General features: G+C 42.9%; 2 protein-coding genes across 2 annotated transcripts in view; both read left to right on the top strand.

Annotated features, from left to right (window-relative positions):
* LOC132835226 (uncharacterized) overlaps positions 1-13,007 on the top strand; it is a gene marked incomplete at its 3' end in the record, with an annotated part of 44,961 nt that extends 31,954 nt beyond the window's left edge. The window contains exons 10-11 of the mRNA XM_060854596.1: positions 6,001-6,094; positions 12,924-13,007. Of these exons, the coding sequence (XP_060710579.1) occupies positions 6,001-6,094; positions 12,924-13,007 (178 nt within the window). The remainder of the gene's footprint in view (positions 1-6,000; positions 6,095-12,923) is intronic.
* Positions 13,008-17,689: 4,682 nt separating this feature from the next.
* The window catches only part of LOC132835216 (coiled-coil domain-containing protein 162-like), a 71,744-nt gene continuing 70,191 nt past the window's right edge, over positions 17,690-19,242 (top strand). Inside the window, exon 1 of the mRNA XM_060854583.1 lies at positions 17,690-17,736. Coding sequence (XP_060710566.1) covers positions 17,690-17,736 — 47 coding nt within the window. The remainder of the gene's footprint in view (positions 17,737-19,242) is intronic.

Here is a 19,242-nt window from a genome sequence, read left to right as displayed (position 1 = left end):
AGGAACTCTGGCAATAATTTTCAGAGTTAAAAATCACACAACAGCAATCTAGGTTTGTTCAATATGTCGCACAAGTTACATCGCACTTTGATCTTTACTATAAATTCTGTCCCCTCTGATCCTGCTCCATCAGTTACCTGAAGAAGGAGCAATGCTCCCAAAGCTTGTACTTCCAACTAAACCTGTTGACTATAACCTGGCATTGTGGATTTTTAACTTTGCCCAGTCTAACATCCATATGCTCATCCATATAATAATTTTCAAGTCGTCTCCGACTACTGGAGGAGTGCCAGAGGACTGAAGGACAGATAGTGTGGTACCATTATTGAAGAAAGGTGATAAGGATAAACTGGAAAACCACAGGCCAGTGAGTCTATCAGTGACAGGGAAAAAAATTGGAAACATTTGAGGGACAGAATTACTTTCCACATGGAGAGACAAAGATTAATCAGTGGCTTAGCCCATGTAACCAAAGTAACTTAGAATACTTGTTTAGCATTCTTTTTTCTGATGCATTTTTTGGATATATGTCGAAAGGTTTCCTTTGATTTAGAATCATAGAATCTCTATAGTGTGGAAGCAGACCATTTGGCCCATCGAGTCCACACCAACCCTCAGAAGAACATCCCACCCAAACCCACTCCCCACCCTATCTCTGTAACCCTGCATTTCCCATGGCCAATTCACCTAACCTGCACATCTTTGGAGTATGGGGAAGAAACCGGAGCACCTGGAGAGAACCCGTGCAGACTTAGGGAGAACGTGCAATCTCCACAGAGAGTCGCCTGAGGGTGGAATGAAATCTGGGTCCCTGGAGCTCTGAGGCAGCAGAGCTAACCACTGAGCCACCGTGCCATACTAAAAATGCACCACCAATGAATAAACTAGGTAGAAGGATGTAGATCTTTTAACAAATCCACAGTTTATGAAACCTGCTTTGAACTTAATCCAGTTTGATGCATTCAGCACACAGCTAAATCCAGGCTATGTCACAGATGGAAAATTATGCTTGACTTCATTTTATAGCTTTATATTTATATCAAGATCATGGGTCTTTTTTTTAGTGCTTCTAAAGTGTCAGCCCAGAAAATTAAAGTTGCTTTTATGCATTCTTTTGCTGGTGTGGCCAACAATAATCCTAGTTTTATATGTTTAAGATTTTATGACTGAATAATTTGCCTTTAAAAATAAATCACTGGAATGGATTTTACTTTTGAGTGATGGCAGAAGTGGAGGTAGTTGAAGTCATTGGGAAATATCCAAGGTAATGGGAAAGGTCAAAATCAATAGAAAAGATATTTAGCCACCTGCTACATATCCACACAGTCTGCCACTATCAGCTTCTCATCACCTGCTCAATGTGAGATTCCAGCCTGTTCTTTCTCAATAAATAAAATCTGTTCCAATGTCAGGTGTCCCTCACAGTTCACATTAATTTCTTCATCCTTTGGTTGTTAATCTTTTTTCATTAACCTCTTTCTGTTGCTCCTTGTATTGTATAAGAATTGGAATTCAGGTTACTTTAGAAGAAAAGTTAAGGAACATTCTAATATTCTGAATGTTCTTCATAATGAAAGTGGGAAGAAATCATTTAGTTTAAACTGTGTTGGATGTGCCAGTACCACTTCTCATTAAAATATCTGAAACAAAATGGAAGCAGTATAGAAGAACATTAGTAAGTTCTAATTTACTTTTCATATAGAATTAGATAGGATTTGCAGTATAGTAACAGGCCATTCAGCCCCACATGTCCCTGCCAGGGCTTGAGTCTCCTGAAATTCTTGCTCACTTCACTTTATCAGCATGACCCATTATTCTCTGATTGTTCATTCTAATTTCACCTTAGCCTGTCCCTCTGGTAGTGATTTCCAGTTGTCACCACTCTCCAGATTGGGACACTTCTTCAGAATTTCCATTTGATTCAATGGTGATCATCTTATATCGTTCACCTCTGGTTTCTTTTTAATATTCTTCACAAGTGTTTTACTCTGTATTCACTCTGTCATTACCAGTGATAATTTAAAAAATCTTGAGAGGACCCTTTAGCCTTTGCTCTTCAAAAGAGAAGAAACTTGGATTGTTCACCTTGTCCTGGACATCAGATATCAATCAAAGAACTTGATAGGTGGAACTGTGCATTTTTGACGTCATCTTTGTAAATCTGTTTTGGACCCTTTTCAGAGATTTGAGTTACGTCCATAGTTTCAATCCTAGTTTGTTCTGACCTCAGAGATTCTGCCAACCGTGAGGCCTGAGGATTGGGGGTTGTATTGCAATTTGAGGCTGTACCATGATAAACCGTTCCTACTGTGGAGGAAGTCAGCAGATCTGGAACATCAGTGGGGAGAGAAATAGAGTTAACAAACTTGTAAGGAGATCTCAGCTATCTGTAAGAATAATAGGGTAGTTATGGTAGGGGATTTTAACTTTCCAAACATCAACTGGGACTGCCATAGTGTTAAAGGTTTAGATGGAGAGGAATTTGTTAAGTATGTACAAGGCAATTTTCTAATTCAGTATGTGGATGTACCTACTAGAGAAGGTGCAAAACTTGACCTACTCTTGGGAAATAAGGCAGGACAGGTGACTGAGGTATCAGTGGGGGAGCACTTTGGGGCCAGTGACCATAATTCTATTTGTTTTAAAATAGTGATGGAAAAGGATAGACCAGATCTAAAAGTTGAAGTTCTAAATTGGAGAAAGGCCAATTTTGACAGTATTAGGCAAGGACTTTCGAAAGTTGATTGGAGGCAGATGTTCGCAGGTAAAGGGACGGCTGGAAAATGGGAAGCCATCAGAAATGAGATAACAAGATTCCAGAGAAAGTATATTCCTGTCAGGGTGAAAGGGAAGGCTGGTAGGTATTGGAAATGCTGGATGACTAAAGAAGTTGAGGGTTTGGTTAAGAAAAAGAAGGAAGCATATGTCAAGTATAGACAGTATAGATCGAGTGACTCCTTAGAAGAGTATAAAGGAAGTAGGAGTATACTTAAGAGGGAAATCAGGAGGGCAAAATGGGGACATGAGATAGCTTTGGTAAATAGAATTAAGGAGAATCCAAAGGGTTTTTACAAATATATTAAGGACAAAAGAGTAACTAGGGAGAGAATAGGGCCCCTCAAAGATCAGCAAGACGGCCTTTGTGTGGAGCCACAGAAAATGGGGGATATACTAAATGAACATTTTGCATCAGTATTTACTGTGGATAAGGATATGGAAGATATAGACTGTAGAGAAATAGATGGTGACATCTTGCAAAATGTCCAGATTACAGAGGAGGAAGTGCTGGATGTCTTGAAATGGTTAAAGGTGGATAAATCCCCAAGACCTGATCAGGTGTACCTGAGAACTCTGTGGGAAGCTAGAGAAGTGATTGCTGAGATATTTGTATCATCGATAGTCACAGGTGAGGTGCCGGAAGACTGGAGGTTGGCAAACGTGGTGCCACTGTTTAAGAAGGGCGGTAAAGACAAGCCAGGGAACTATAGACCAGTGAGCCTGACCTCGGTGGTGGGCAAGTTGTTGGAGGGAATCCTGAGGGACAGGATGTACATGTATTTTGAAAGGCAAGGACTAATTCGGGATAGTCAACATGGCTTTGTGCATGGGAAATCACGTCTCACAAACTTGATTGAGTTTTTTGATGAGGGCAGAGCAGTAGATGTGATCTATATGGACTTCCTGGGAGACTGATTAGCAAGGTTAGATCTCATGGAATACAGGGAGAACTAGCCATTTGGATACAGGACTGGCTCAAAGGTAGAAGACAGAGGGTGGTGGTGGAGGGTTGTTTTTCAGACTGGAAGCCTGTGACCAGTGGAGTGCCACAAGGATCGGTGCTGGGCCATCTACTTTTTGTCATTTACATAAATGATTTGGATGCAAGCATAAGAGGTACAGTTAGTAAGTTTGCAGATGACACCAAAATTGGAGGTGCAGTGGACAGCGAAGAGGATTACCTCAGATTACAACAGGATCTGCACCAGATGGGCCAATGAGCTGAGGAGCGGCAGATGGAGTTTAATTCACATAAATGCAAGGTGCTGCATTTTGGGAAAGGAAATCTTAGCAGGACTTATACACTTAATGGTAAGGTCCTAGGGAGTGATTCTGAATAAAGAGACTTTGGAGTGCAGGTTCATAGCTCCTTGAAAGTGGAGTCACATGAAGATAGGATAGTGAAGAAGATGTTTGGAATGCTTTCCTTTATTGGTCAGATATTGATTACAGGAGTTGGGAGGTCATGTTGCGGCTGTACAGGACGTTGGTTAGGCCACTGTTGGAATATTGCATGCAATTCTGGTCTCCTTCCTATTGGAAAGATGTTGTGAAACTTGAAAGGGTTCAGAAAAGATTTACAAGGATGTTTCCAGGGTTGGAGGATCTGAGCTATAGGGAGAGGCTGAACAGGCTGGGGCTGTTTTCCCTGGAGCGTCAGAGGCTGAGGGGTGACCTTATAGAGGTTTACAAAATTATGAGGGGAATGGATAGGATAAATAGACAAAGTCTTTTCCCTGGGGTCGGGGAGTGGGCCGGGTGCTGGCAGGTGGGTGTAGATTGGGTTGGGATATCTGGTCGGCATGGACAGGTTGGTCCCTATCCCTCCAAACCCTTCCTATTCATATACCCATCCAGATGCCTTTTAAATGTTGCAATTGTACCAGCCTCCACCACTTCCTCTGGCAGCTCATTCCATACAAGTACCATCCTCTGAGTGAAAAAGGTGCCCCTTAGGTCTCTTTTATATCTTTCCTCTCTCACCCTAAACCTAAGCCCTCTAGTTCTGGACTCCCCCACCCCAGGGAAAAGACTTTGTCTATTTATCCTTTCCATGCCACTCATGATTTTATAAACTTCTACAAGGTCACCCTTCAGTCTCCGATGCTCCAGGGAAGACAGCCCTAGCCTATTCAACCTCTCTATATAGCTCAAATCCTCCAACCCTGGTAACATCCTTGCAAATCTTTTCTGAATCCTTTCAAGGTCCACAACATCTTTCTGATGCCTTTTGCCTTTTTTATTATATGCTGAACCTGCATACCTACTTCCTGCAATTCATGTACAAAAATGCCTAGCTCGTCTGCACTGCTGCACTTTGAATCTGCTTCCCATGTAAATAATAATTTGCACTTTTATTTTTTTCGGCTAAAATGGACAACTTTGCACTTATCCACATTAAACTCCATCTACCAGATTTTGGTCCATTCTCCTAATCTATCAATATCCATCTGTAAACTCTTTATGTCCACTTCACTGCTTGCTTTCTCCCCAATTTTAGTATCATCTGTGAACTTTGCTATGTTATTCTCTGTTCCTGCTTGTAGATCATTTTTATAGATTGTAAATAGTTAATGTCTGAGAACAGAACCACACTAATTACAGTTCGCCATCCAGAGAAGGACCATCTATCCGACCCTCTGCCTTTATCAGTCAGCCAATCCTCTATCCAAGCCAATATAATACCCTTAACCCCCCGGGATCTAACCTTCTGGATCAGTTTTTTATGTGGCACCTTGTCAGATGCTTTTTGGAAGTCTAGATGTACCACTTTTACTGGATCCCCGTTATCCACCGTGCTGGCTACATCCTCAATAATATGTGGCAATAACAGAGTTACATCATCACATACATCATCAACATTAACATATTCCTACTCATTATGCAACATCCACACTCTCTATATTATTTTTATAATATCGTGACTAGATTTACAAATGTGCTCTTTTCTAGGTTCAATGCAAGTTTAACAAAATCTTAAATTTTCAAATCTATTTCCTAGTAGTGAACCCTACTTTGTGGTTTACCTTTGTTATGGCCTTATTTACCTATATGTGTAATCTTTAGCAATTTGTGTATCTGTGCTCCTCCCGAGATCCTTTTGCTTCTCTACCCCATTTTGATTCTTATTTTCTTAGTAATACGTAAGCTCCTTTTTTTTTAACTGAAGGTGAGGTGCACACTCTGTAAGTTGATTAATCTTTCATATTTCTTTGTCTACAGATATGTCCCCTCAAGCTTGTTATTAGCAATCCAGGAAGTTGATGAAAATCACATAGGAAAGTTCAGTTTTCGCACCAAGGAAGCTGTTCTTCAGGTGAGACATTTGTTGGGATGCCAGGTAGACGATGAGCGAGCCTCCATGTGTAACCAGTAGATTGGAAGAAAAGGTGGAAAATTGGGTCCAATTTAATTGTGCTTCTATTTGAAGTGACACATTCCACCACTTTAGAAACAAAAACCAGGCAGTTATGTGCTACTCGTACAGATCCCCACAGTCTAGTTAGAGGAATGATTTCATGAGGGGTGCAGGTTTCACCCTGTTATGATCCCAGGTGATGGAACTACTGTACATTTCAAATCCCAAAATGATTTGGGATTGATCGATCACTTTTGTTTTCATTTAGTTACTTGACATGGGGATTAGTCACTGAGGTATATTTTCATGAGACTGTAAATTTTCTTTAACAATGGAATAATTTTTTATTACTCAAATATATTAAAACTGAGCTATCTAAACATAGCATACAGTTAAAATGCTCTTGAAACACACAGCAAAGCGAAATATCAATCTATTTTCCAAATCTATCCATTACTCAGGTCCAAAGAAATTAAGTCCCTGCATTTTGACTTTTTTGTGTTCTATCTTACTGACTCTTTACAAATTCTTTGTTATTGTTGTGTTTGGAACCAGATGGATCTCATTGAGTATAAAAGCCTTGATTGGGGCTGTTAACCTGGGCCAATCTGGAAGCCTTAGCTGACCAATGTAACCAAGCGTGGTCCCATGCTCCTGATCTTCGGGCACCCGGTGCAGAGGAGGGAGGGCAGGTCTGAAGACCTCCTCGTGGGTCTGCTCCTGGGCCTGACCAATCTGGCCATAAACAGGTCCAGGCAGCGGGCCGTGGAGGGGGTCGTTAGGGCCGACTGCCTGCCCCTCTTCCGCGGTTATGTTAGGGCCCGGGTGTCCTTGGAGAAGGAGCACGCGGTGTCCACCAACACCCTGGAGTTGTTCAGGGAGAGGTGGGCGCCACAGGGAGTGGAGTGCGTCATTTCCCCCTCCAACTCTATTTTGATTTAGTCCCTGCCCTCCCCTTCACTGTTTGATCACGCAGCATTGCCCTTTGTGAGGGGCACTGCTTGTCACTGGCCACTCGGGTGTTTTCCTATCTTCCTGGTGGTGGAAATTGAATAAAGATTCGTACACCTTGTGTCTCTCACACAAAAAAAGAAAAAAACAGAAAAGATGAAGAAAAAAAAGGAAAAAAAACGAATAACTAAGCGTGGGCTAGTGCCTATGGCCATGCTGGTCTGAAAATGCCTGATCTTGGTAGCTAAGCAGACTCAGGCCTGATTAATACTTGGATGGGTGACTGCTTGGGATACCAGGTGTAGTAGGCTTTACTGACGGTGGAAATTGAATAAAGATTTGTACACAGCATGGATGCTGGGGAAAAATATAAGCACTACTGAAAAAAAACATGTGATCAGATTTAGAGCCTCCTCAGTTTGGAGCGCTGGCTGGTGCCACAGTCAGTGTGTTGTTGGTTTTTGCTTTTCATTTGAAGGATGAGAGTTTTCTCTTTTTTATCCCCTTGTTTAGGGAAGACATTTGTTCTTTTGTTTTTTTTGTGCTGTGTTTGGTTCTTTTCATCCTTTTACTTTTGAGCTGTGCTCAGGCTGCCTGGGCCTTGCCTCCAAGAAAAAGGAAAAAAAAAGGAAAAAAGTGTATAACCAGGAGATTACATAGTGTGTGGCCAGAAGGTGTGGGAGGGACGGGGTGGGGGTGGTGGCTGTATTTTATGCACTTTTTAAAAAATGTAATTGGAATGTCTTATATGTACTTGTTACTGTTTTGCAATGATGGAAAGTGGGATTTGAGGTTTGTTCTCATTTCCTGAAAACTGGTTGAACGGTAGGTTTTGGGGCCTGACTTTTCCGTTCCTCTCTCTTGTAAAATTGCTGTTTCTCTGTGTACAGCTGTTAATGTTAACTGTTTTGTGAACTGTGTATTGTTTAATAAAATTTTTTTTAAAACCCGGAGATTAGATTCTCCTCAGTTCAGAGTCTGACTCTGAGCTGGGTGGCCATAGCCAGTTTATACATGTAAATAAAGGGTTTATTGATGATGAGATAATGGCCGCTGTGCAGTTATTTCAGTCATGGATTGTGGAGACATTTCTATGAGTCCATTCTACATCTGTCAACATGAATTTCTTATAGAGCTGGCGATCTAAACTTTCTCAGTCCAAATAACCTGCATATTTCTAACCAACCTCTCTTGGTTTGTATATTTCGCAATCTTCCGCTAAGGTGACTTGCTCCTGGGAGATAAATCCAACTTGCTTTTAAACTCGACCCTAGTGTATTCTGAAGTGAACTGAAACAAAACTAAATTCAGTATTTACCCTACCTGCCATAAACCCATCAGTATAAACCACAGGGAGCCGCATTCATCTACTTTCTGACAAAAGCTGGATTTAGTCGATTATTGTGGAAGGATTCTCTGACAATTGTTTTGAAGAAAACTCTTCACAGAAGCAACTCACAGCAATCTGCCTCTACCTGGAAATCCAAATTCCAAACATGATATTAATACATTTGAATTATACATCTTTCATTCCCCCCAGTGCCTGAACAAGAAAATAGCATATATTGTTTCTTCAAGTTGCTTGAATGTATTCCTTTGGATAAACACTGTGTGGGGCTGTTCAATAAAAGAGAATGATGCAATTGCTGCTTAATAGGAATTTTCCAGCCTTCCCCCATTTGATGATCCTCTAACATCACAAACAGGAAATAGAAATTAAATTCTACCATAGAAAGAAGAAAATGGTGCGTAGGCTTTAGCAGTTGTGGTATTTTGACAAGTTAAGTTCAGCTACTTCACACTGTGTCAGTGGAGGAAGTGAAATGAAAAAAATACTGAATCTAATACCATCAAACTGAGCTATTCCAGAAAGAAAAAAAATGAAATTGAAGTGGAGAGAAAACAGAAATTTGTCTGTTGCTAATTTCACTGTTAATGATTTTTTGCTGGCATGACAACTGTTAGCAGTTATTGGTGCATTCTGGGTACTGCTCCAGATGGTACGTTAATTCACGAGGGAAATCGTTACTAAAATGATATCTAAATAAAAGACAGTCAAGGTACAGTTCATGATGTCCAAAGTACTTGGCAGCCAATGACATACTTTTGGATTATTGACCTTAGTACTGCTGCCCCTTTCCCCGTTCCCCCCATTTTTTTTGTGTGTGAAGTGGTATGGGTCTCTTACACCGACGAGAAAGGTTCGTTGGCTGCATTAGCATTGAACACCAGCCTTGGTTTTGCACTTTTCTCTTTAAAGAAGGATGTGAACCCTAACCTTTGGATTGAGAAGCAGTCTATCACTGAGGTAAAGATGATACCTATTACAATCTTGGTGAGCTGAAGGGCCTAGTGCTGTGCTGGACTGCCCTTTGTTCTTTACATGATCTGCACTTGTTTTTCCTCTAGCAATTGCTACTTTTCTTGTCACAGACATTGGTAATGGTCTACAACTCTTTGTTTTCATCAACTCACCATTGTGTTACACACTCTCGTACATATGTGCATATTGAACTTGCTTCTCCACAAAAACATTGTAGCTAATCTTCCACCATGCTAATTTTCATCTTCGCCCACTATCCCTCGATCCCCTCATTTGTCCAGTGCTCAAAATCTAATGATCTCTGTCTTGAATGTATTCAGCAACTGGGTAGCTACAGATCTTTGAGGTATTCACAACTAGTTGTGGAAGAAAATTCTCCTCACCCCTAATCCTATGGCCCTTGTTCTAAATTCTTCAGTCAGTGAAAGCATTTTTTCAGCATCTACCCTGTCAAACCCTTTTAAAACTGTATACATTTGTTAAAAACAAAGAGTAAAATGACTAGCCTCCTACAAGTCAGCAGAAAACCAAGAGATCAGTGTAGTTCTGTTGGAAGTCGACTTTGACTTGGAAACATGGTGATGGCTGCTCACCGTATTGATTGCCATTCCTGTCTTTTGCAAGGTCGTTTCAGCATCAAAGCGGATATGATGAAGGTGCAGATATCACAATACTTTAAGACTGCAGTCTTGTCCAGTCTGTGAGCTGGCTGTGTCCCTGAGAACACTCTGTCCTGGCTGCAGCATACAGTCCTGGAAGTGATTCAGAGATATGCCATAAGGGTTCTGAGGCTGGAACATGTGGCTGATGCCAATGGAGTGTGCCCTGTGACCAATGTAGAGATAATTCACACCGAGTGGCAACCTGACTCCATGATTAAAAATCACATAACGCCAGGTCGAACAGGTTTAATTGGAAGCACACTAGCTTTCGGAGCGCCGCTCCTTCATCAGGTGGTCAGCCAGTGCTTCCGATTAAACTTATTGGACTATAACCTGGTGTAGTGTGATTTTTAACTTTGTACACCCCAGTCCACCACCGGCATCTCCAAATCATGAACCCAAGATACCTTTATTGCCCCTGTCTCCTTTCTGAAAATGTGTTGCTGGTTAAAGCACAGCAGGTCAGGTAGCATCCAAGGAACAGGAAATTCGACGTTTTGGGCCAGAGCCCTTCATCAGCCCGAAATGTCGAATTTCCTGTTCCTTGGATGCTGCCTGACCTGCTGTGCTTTAACCAGCAACACATTTTCAGCTCTGATCTCCAGCATCTGCAGACCTCACTTTTTACTCTGTCTCCTTTCTCCCTGAGTGTGGTGGGAGGTCACCCTTTTCTCTCCAACATGATGCAGCTGCGGTGGAATTCTTCTCCAAACATTTCGAGTGTCTCGAGGGAGTTGGAAGATGAACTCTCTCTCTTGTTGTCTGACACTCTTTCTCTCTCTTCCTTACCTGCAGTGGAGGGCTGTAATGATCCCTGCACCAATGGCCTTTCAGCTTGAAGATCCTGCACACTGTCTTTGATTGGACAGACAAGTGCACCCTCTGCCCACTGGCTGGCCAACTGATGAAAAATCCATGTCACAGCGCAGGCTTAGGACCCACACTGGACCCCAACATCAGTGTCACAAACCAAAATGCAAAACCGTGCCCCAGTGTCTTTATCTGTTAGTCCAGCAATACAGAACAAATTAATGTATCATTCATCTCCTTGACTATTTCTGAAACTTTGTGTGTCAATCAGCCTTTGTGTAAACCAAGACTACTGACTATATTAAAATAAAATCAATTACTTTGGGATTTGTGTGTTTTTTCTTCTCTTCTGCCCTAGCAGCCCCTAAAGATATAAATGGAGTAGTCTTTTCCAGGCAGCTGTTAAAATGATCCCTTTACAGTTGGGATTTTATTTTAAATCAGCCCATTCTGAGATGCTATGACACACCTCTGGAGTAGGTGGGACTTGAACCTGGGCTTCCGGAGATAGAGACACTAGCAATACACCACAACAGGCTCATAGTTACAAAAACAAATATCATTCAGCTGCCGAGGATGAGCTTACCTAGTGATGAGCCCAAAAACAAAAATTAAAATCAAGACTGTGATGGTCTGAAGAGGCGTCTGTCTGCCTGCCTTTTGGTGGATTGCCCCATTATCTCCCATTCTGCATGTCACCAGCACAGGCATATGAGTTAATACCCATCACCATGGTTACAGTGGAAATATTGTACACATTGCTGGGCGGATCTGTCTAAGTACTAACTCTGAAGGCAGGAGTTCTGTTCGCTGCTGCCTGGAACTGTGAGGGGTCTGTGTAATCTCTGTTCTCTTCCAATCAATGTGCTAAATGCTGGCAGTGCTTCTTATCATTAATCTCCACAGCATTTACTACATACACCTCGTTTCTGTTCCAGTTCCGCAGGAAGAGCCAATAACTGGAGTATTTAAGTGCAATTTGGCAGGAGGATAATGCTGGTGAAAACAATAATGACTCAGGCAGTACCGAAGCATGTGATACATCAGCAAAATGTAACATTTCGCCGGAGTTTGTGACTGTAAATTGGAACTGATGCAGAAATTGAGTTTATGCTTATTGTCAGAGTTGGCACTGCTCCTTCAGTCATTGTTCTGTACTGGTTTACTGTCTGTGACAGTTGGCATGTGGTCAGAGATCCAGTGCAGAGATTACCCCTAACCTCTTATGAGAGGATCTGTCATGTGATCTTTGTGATGAATGAAGTAATTAGGGAGAGTTTCCTCTCCTTATCCCCATCTAATGATCCACATCAGAGTGTTGTGCATGTTTGGACACTGAGCAATGCTATCTTGGCACAATACCAATGCTGAGTCATTTGGCAACACTCAGTGTCGAAATTAAAGCTTGAAATGATGGGAAGGTGCAGGGTTGATGGGCACTCTGCTGTCAGAAACACCTTGCAAGTCTTGCTTCTGTAGGCACTCAGGTATGTCTGCATCATGATTGGGTAGGTGTCCCTAAAAAAAAGCTCTTGTGATATTGCTGCTCCTGTACTTTGTATGAAACCCTGTTGGTCCTTCACACAGAGACAGAGGCTGCGTCCAGTATCATGAAACCTTTGACCCTCCCCTACTCCCCTAACCAGCCCTTCCTCTTTTTAGTGATGTAGTTTATTTCAATAGAAAGGGAGACAACCAAGTCCTGTGAGAGTTGCTGACAAAATGTGAGCCACAGAGATCTGTCCCCAACTGATAGGATAAATATGTACCTCTTCCCCAGCTCTTTGTGTGACAGGGTCAGATCAGTGCCTCAAGCTGGCACAGTGTGGCAGCCTGCAGGCCTTTGATAACATACACAGTGGATATTCCAGAGAAGTACTGGATGATGTCCATGTAACTGTCCAACTGTGAGAGAGTGATGAAAGTTGGAGTGGACAGAAGATGCAAGTTCATTGATTTCCCTTTCAGCTCAAGAAGAACAAAATTAATCACAGGGACATTTTGGGTGATTTGATAACTTTTGCCTCCCTCTTCCTTGTAGCTGCTGGTGAGGAACGGTGTGGATAACCTGCAGGTGGCCTTAGCCTGTCAGACAGTGCAGAAAAATTCCCTAATTGCGGCAGTGCAGCAGGCTCTGTTCTCTGTCAAGGAGAAAGCAGCCCATTCCCTGGATTCAAAGGTTTGAGAATCTCTTTTCGTGGACCTACCTTTCCCTTCAGGTTTGGAGCGTTGTTCCTGATGTTCGATTCTCTCAGTCTGGTTGTTGTGGACGAAGAATTGAAGTGTCATTCTGTGATTGGTAAAGAGCTCCTCTTCCACTCGTTTCCATTCTCGACTCATACAAAGGTTTCTCAACTTAGAGACATAGAGATGTACAGCACGGACCCTTCAGTCCAACGCATTCATGCTGACCAAATATCCTAGAAAAACCTAGTCCCATTTGCCAGCATTTGGCCCATATCACTCTAAATCCTTCCTATTCAATATACCCATCCAGATGCCTTTTGTATGCTGTAATTTTAATGTGTATTAATTAGGTTTCTTTCTCTGTTTGAATCACTTCCCATGTGGTCACTGTCACTACCTTTTCCTGTCTTCCTCCTTTTCTAAAGTGCTGTTGTTTTGATTTTTTTTCCCTCAAACTTCCAGAACAGTGCAACAGATTATAAAATAATAATTACTGCTCCAGAAATCGAGGAAATCAGCTCCAACACTAAAAAATACCTAAAAAAAAGCAGCTCCTACAGCTGCAATTTTTCCCATCCTCCATCTTGGATTACCCAGAAGGTTTGGTCCCCCAGAGGAACCCTCCAACCACAAGGGATGAACTCAGATTTCTCCAGTTTCCTCATTTCCCCTCCCCCCACCTTGTCTCAGTCAAATCCCCCGAACTCAGCACCGCCTTCCTAACCTGCAATCTTCTTCCTGACCTCATCACCCCCACTCCCACTCCGGCCTATCACCCTCACCTTGGACCTCCTTCCACCTATCGCATTCCCAACGCCCCTCCTCCAAGTCCCTCCTCCCTACCTTTTATCTTAAGCCTTCTGGACACACTTTCCTCATTCCTGAAGAAGGGCTCATGCCCGAGACGTCGATTCCCCTGCTTCTTGGATGCTGCCTGACCTGCTGCGCTTTTCCAGCAACACATTTTCAGCTCCCCCAGAGGAAGCCCATGTTTTGTATCTGCTGTCTCCATGGTACACAAGCTATGCCTTCAAGGCAAAGCCCTTGCTGAATCTCCATTACCCGAGTGAGTTGCTCGTTGATCAGTTCCTGGAGTATCTCTGATGAGCAATGGAATGGCCAACTGATACACATAACATTCTGTGTTTCGTTGGTGTGAGTGGGAATAGAGAGATATTTACGACCGAGCTTTGTTCTTTTTCCAGAAAACGGGAAATTCAAACAGTTCTCCGGACCCTCTGAAATAAGCTTCCAAGTAAAGTGTTCACTTAAGGGTTGAGATTCTTGGAGAAGGAAACCATTAGAAAGAAAACAAAGTTCTACAGATGCTGGAAATCTGAAACACAAACAGAAAATTCTAGAAATACTCAACACATCAGGCAGCAACTGTGGAGAGAAACAGACCTTTCATCACAACAACCTGAAAAGTTAATGCTGTTTCTCACACTCTCCCCAGATGCTGCATGGCTTAGAAGCATAGAATCTCTATAGTGCCATTCAGCCCCTTGAGTCCGCACTAGCCATCCAAAGAATAACCCATCCAGTCCCAGCAACCCCCCACCCCACCTGTGACCCTGCATTTTCCATGGCCAATCCACCTAACTTGCGTATCTTTAGCCTGTGGGAGGAAACCATTGCAGACACGAGGAGACCGTACTAACCCCACACAGGCAGTCACCTGAGACTGAAATCAAACCCAGGGCCCTGATGCTTTCAGGCAGCATTGCTAATCACTGAGCCATTGTGCTGTAACTTACGGAGTGCTTTCAGCATTTTCTATTTTAAATTCACAGAATCACAAATTATGGGTGCAGAAGGAGGCCATTCAGCCCATTGTGCCTGCTCAAATGGACTGGTGCTAAACCCCTCTGTTCTCCCCATTCGGAGAAATATATCTGGCCTGAGGCTATCATGTGATTGATTTTGATTCTCATTTTATAAGGATGGAACGACAAGTTACAGGGGTCAGGACAACTTGGCCAGTGCAAGTTTCTGTAGCACTGCGGGAGAATTGGACAGCCAACAACTCACCTCCTTACTCGGAATTCCCCGCACACTCGTAAATCGGAAGCAGCTGCTTTCTACCAAAAAAAGGTACGACTTGGTCACATTTCTGACAATATTTGTCTCTTGTTCCCTGTAAGTAAAGATGCAGGATCTGCAAGAAGCAGAGGCTGAGGGGTAACCTCATAGAGGTTTATAAAACCATGAGGGGCATGGGTAGGGTAAATAGACAAGGTCTTTTATGTAGGGTTGGGGGAGTCCAGAACTAGAGGGCATAGGTTTAAGGTGAGAGGGGAAAGATTTAAATGGGGCCTAAGGGGCAACTTTTTCACACAGAGGGTGGTGTACAGAGTGTATGGAATGAGCTGCCAGAGGAAATGATGGAGGATGGTACAATTACAACATTTAAAAGACGTCTGGATGGGTATATGAATAGGAAGGGTTTAGAGGGATATGGGCCGGGTGTTGGCAAATGGGACTAGGATAATTTAGGATATCTGCAGGTATGCACGAGTTGGACCGAAGGGTCTTTTTCCGTGCTGTACATCTCTGTGACACTAAGAAATATGCAAAACAATTGATGTGTGGAACCCTGCTCCCCCCACCATCAGTGCAGTGATGGTGATAGCACCCGCATCTAGATTGTGGCTTTGCATCCCGCAGAGCTTCTACTTGTGATTTTGTTCCTTTAATAGAAAGTCACCCTGTTAAGCTTGAACTTTCTATGGCTTGGCGAAGGGAGGGTAAGTGCGTGTCAGACGCGAGGAATTCTGCGGAGAGTAACTCACCTCACGTCTCCCCATTGACAAGTAAAAGTCAGGAGGGTGCTGAAATATTCTGCATTTTCCTGAATGAATTCAGTTACAGCAACACCAAGATGCTCGACAACATCCAGGATAGAGCACCCTGCTTGACTGGCCCCCCTCCATCAACTACAACTTGTACTCCCTCCACCACCGATACACAGGGGAAGCAGTGTGTACCGTCTACAAGATGCAACTCTGCAAATATCCTACAAACAAACCTTCCAAACCCTACCACTCCGAAGACCCTGGAGCATCATCAATTGTATGTCCCCCTCCAAACCACACATCATGCTGATATGGAACTAAATCACTGTTCCTTCAGTATCATTGGGTCAAACTCTTGCAACTCCCTTCCTCACAGCATTGTGGCTGTACCTACACCACAAGGATCTCAATGGTTCAGCCGGCAACTTACCAGCATCTTTTCAAGGGTAAGTACAGATGAGTAATAATTGCTGGCTAGCCAGGAACACCCATTTTGCATGAATGATTAAGAACAAATGACGTCTGCTGAGCTTCTGAATAGGAGGTTGTGCCGTTAATTAAGCTTTTAGCTGGTTCAAGCCATTCTGAACATTCCCCTTGGGTGTGGGCAAGGTGTTTGGGCAGCTGCAATCCTGAGACACTCACAGGGCCTGAGGCTGTTCATTCTGGAAGGTTCCTGCCTAACCAAGGAGTGTTTAGTTCAGTTAGCTAGACAATTAGTTGTAAAGCAGTATGATGTTAACACATGGGTTCAATTCCTATCACTGGCAGCAGTTAACATGAACCTCTCCCCTCACCTGAGGTGTGGTGGCCCTCAGGTTAAATCACCACCAGTTGTCTCCCCATGGTCTGATAAGACTTTGGTGACACAATACCAAAATCCTTTGAAGAGATAGCTGCCAGCACCAGTACTGTTGATGACTCCTTCTATCACTTTACTGATTGAGAGTAGACTGATGGGATGGCAATTGACTGCACTGGATTTATCTGCTTTTTGTGTACAGGACATACCCAGGCAATTTTCCACATCGTCTAATGGATGCCAGTATTGTAACTGTACTGGAACAGTTTGACTTGGAGAGCGGAACATTCTGGAGCACAAGTCCTCAGTACTAATGCCAGAATGTTATCATGGCTCTTTGCAGAATTTAGTGCCTCCAACCATTTTTTGATATCATATGGAATGAATCAAATTGACTAAAGACTGGCACCTGCGTCATTCTGGCCCTCTAGTGGATGCCAACACGAATCATCCACTCAACACTTCTGGCTGAAGACTGTCGCATGTGCTACAGCCTTATTCTTTGCATTGATGTTTGGGGCTCTTCCACCATTGAGGATGGGGATATTTGTGAAGCTTCCTCCTCCTGTGAGTTAATTGTCCACCACCATTCATGACTGGATGTGACAGGAGTGCAGAGCTTAGTTATGATCTGTTGGTTGTGAGATCGCTTAGCTCTGTATATCACTTACTACTTATGCTGTTTGGTATGTAAATGGTCCTTTTGGTCGTTTCATCAGGTTGACACTTCACTTTTAGCCATACATGGTGCTGCTCCTGGCATGCCCTCCATTGAACCAGGTTTGATCCCCTGGCTTAATGATAAAGGTTAAGTGGAAAGTATGATAGGCCATGAGGTTACAGATTGTATTGGAGTACAATTCTGGTATAGATCCACAACACTGCATGGGTATCTAGTCTTGAGTGGTTAGATCTGTTCGAAGTCTCTTCCATTTAAAACAGTGATAGTGCCACATAACACAGTGAAGGGTATTCTCAGTGTGAAGACAGGACTGTGCAGTGCTCACTCTTACTGAAGTTGTTATGGACAGATGGTTCTACAGCCAGCAGATTGGTCAGGATGTGGGCAAGTATGTTTTTTCCCTCACCACCTGCTGCAGGACCCAGTCAAGCAGCTGTATCCTTTAGGACTTGACCAGCTCAATCAATAGTCCTGCTGCCGAGCCACTCTTGGTCATGGAAAATGAAATCCCCCACTCAGAGTACATTTTGCACCCTTGCCAAATGTTGTTCAACTTGGAGAAGTACTGATTTGTCAGCCAAGGGAAGATGGTATATGGAAATCAGGAGAAGGTTTCCTTGGCCACGTTTTACCTGAAGCAATGAGACTTCATGGGGTCCGGAGTCAATGTTGAGGATACCCAGGGCATCTCCCTCTCGGGTCTATACCACTGTGCTGGTGGGACAGAACATATCTAGGGATGGTGATGATATCTGGGACATTATCAAGTATGATTCTGTGAGTTTGACTGTATCAGGCTGTTTCTGAACCATTCTGTGAGACAGTGCTCCCAATTTTGGCAAGTGGGTTAATTTTGGATTTGAGCCTGCAAGCTTTTAAAACTTTAGGTTCTGTTTGAACGCTGTACCAGTTGCAAAATCAATGTCGAAATGTTGTTGGAAGAGAGGTCAGAAATTCTCAGACGGCTTTCATCTGTAGAAATAGAAAGTGACTTTTAGCAGCCCTCTGCATAAGGTTTCACTTGCCATTTTAACATGGTAAATAAGCAACATTCAAGCTGTTTATAACACTCACAGCCAAAAATAATAATCTTTCGACTGGTATTGTTTACTTTCATGTTGGATGTGACCTTTGGAGGTCAAACACATCCATGTGTATCCAGATTGATATAGAAGTTGACTCGTTTGAGTGTAAAAGAGGGAGGGAGAGAGAAATTTTTTTTCAGAACATAGAACATTACAGCGCAGTACAGGCCCTTCGGCCCTCGATGTTGCGCTGACCTGTTATACCAATCTGAAGCCCATCCCACCTACACTGTTCCTTGTACATCCGTATGCTTGTCCAAGGATGACTTAAATGTAAAGTTGGCAAATCTACTACCATTGCAAGCAAAGCATTCCATACCCTTACTACTCTCTGAGTAAAGAAACTACCTCTGACATCTGTCCTATATCTATCACCCCTCAATTTAAAGCTATGCCTCCTTGTGCTCGCTGTCACCATACTTGGAAAAAGGCTTTTCCTGTCCACTCTATCTAACCCTCTGATTATCTTGTAGGTCTCTATTAAGTCTCCTCTCAACCTTCTTCTCTCTAATGAAAACAGCCTCAAGTCCCTCAGCCTTTCCTTGTAAGACCTTCCCTCCATACCAGGCAACATCCTAGTAAAATGTTATAAAAGAATGAAAGTACAGTACAAAAGTAAACCTATATAATACCAAAGAACTAGCAAAGTTGTCATGCGAGAGGGTATATGAGAAGATTTTGGTGACTCCTGCTTTGCCTGACTCTGTACCAGGCCTTAGGTGTGTTATAACCCTGCTTTAGCAGCCAATTAAAATGGCCCAATTAAACCTAGTACAACTCTTGTTCACCACTTTGGAGAAAGTGGTGGT

Source organism: Hemiscyllium ocellatum, chromosome 3 (assembly GCF_020745735.1).
Source record: "Hemiscyllium ocellatum isolate sHemOce1 chromosome 3, sHemOce1.pat.X.cur, whole genome shotgun sequence".
Taxonomy (NCBI): domain Eukaryota; kingdom Metazoa; phylum Chordata; class Chondrichthyes; order Orectolobiformes; family Hemiscylliidae; genus Hemiscyllium; species Hemiscyllium ocellatum.
The sequence above is the reverse complement of the archived record's forward strand: the minus strand, read 5'-3'. Positions and strand labels throughout refer to the sequence as shown.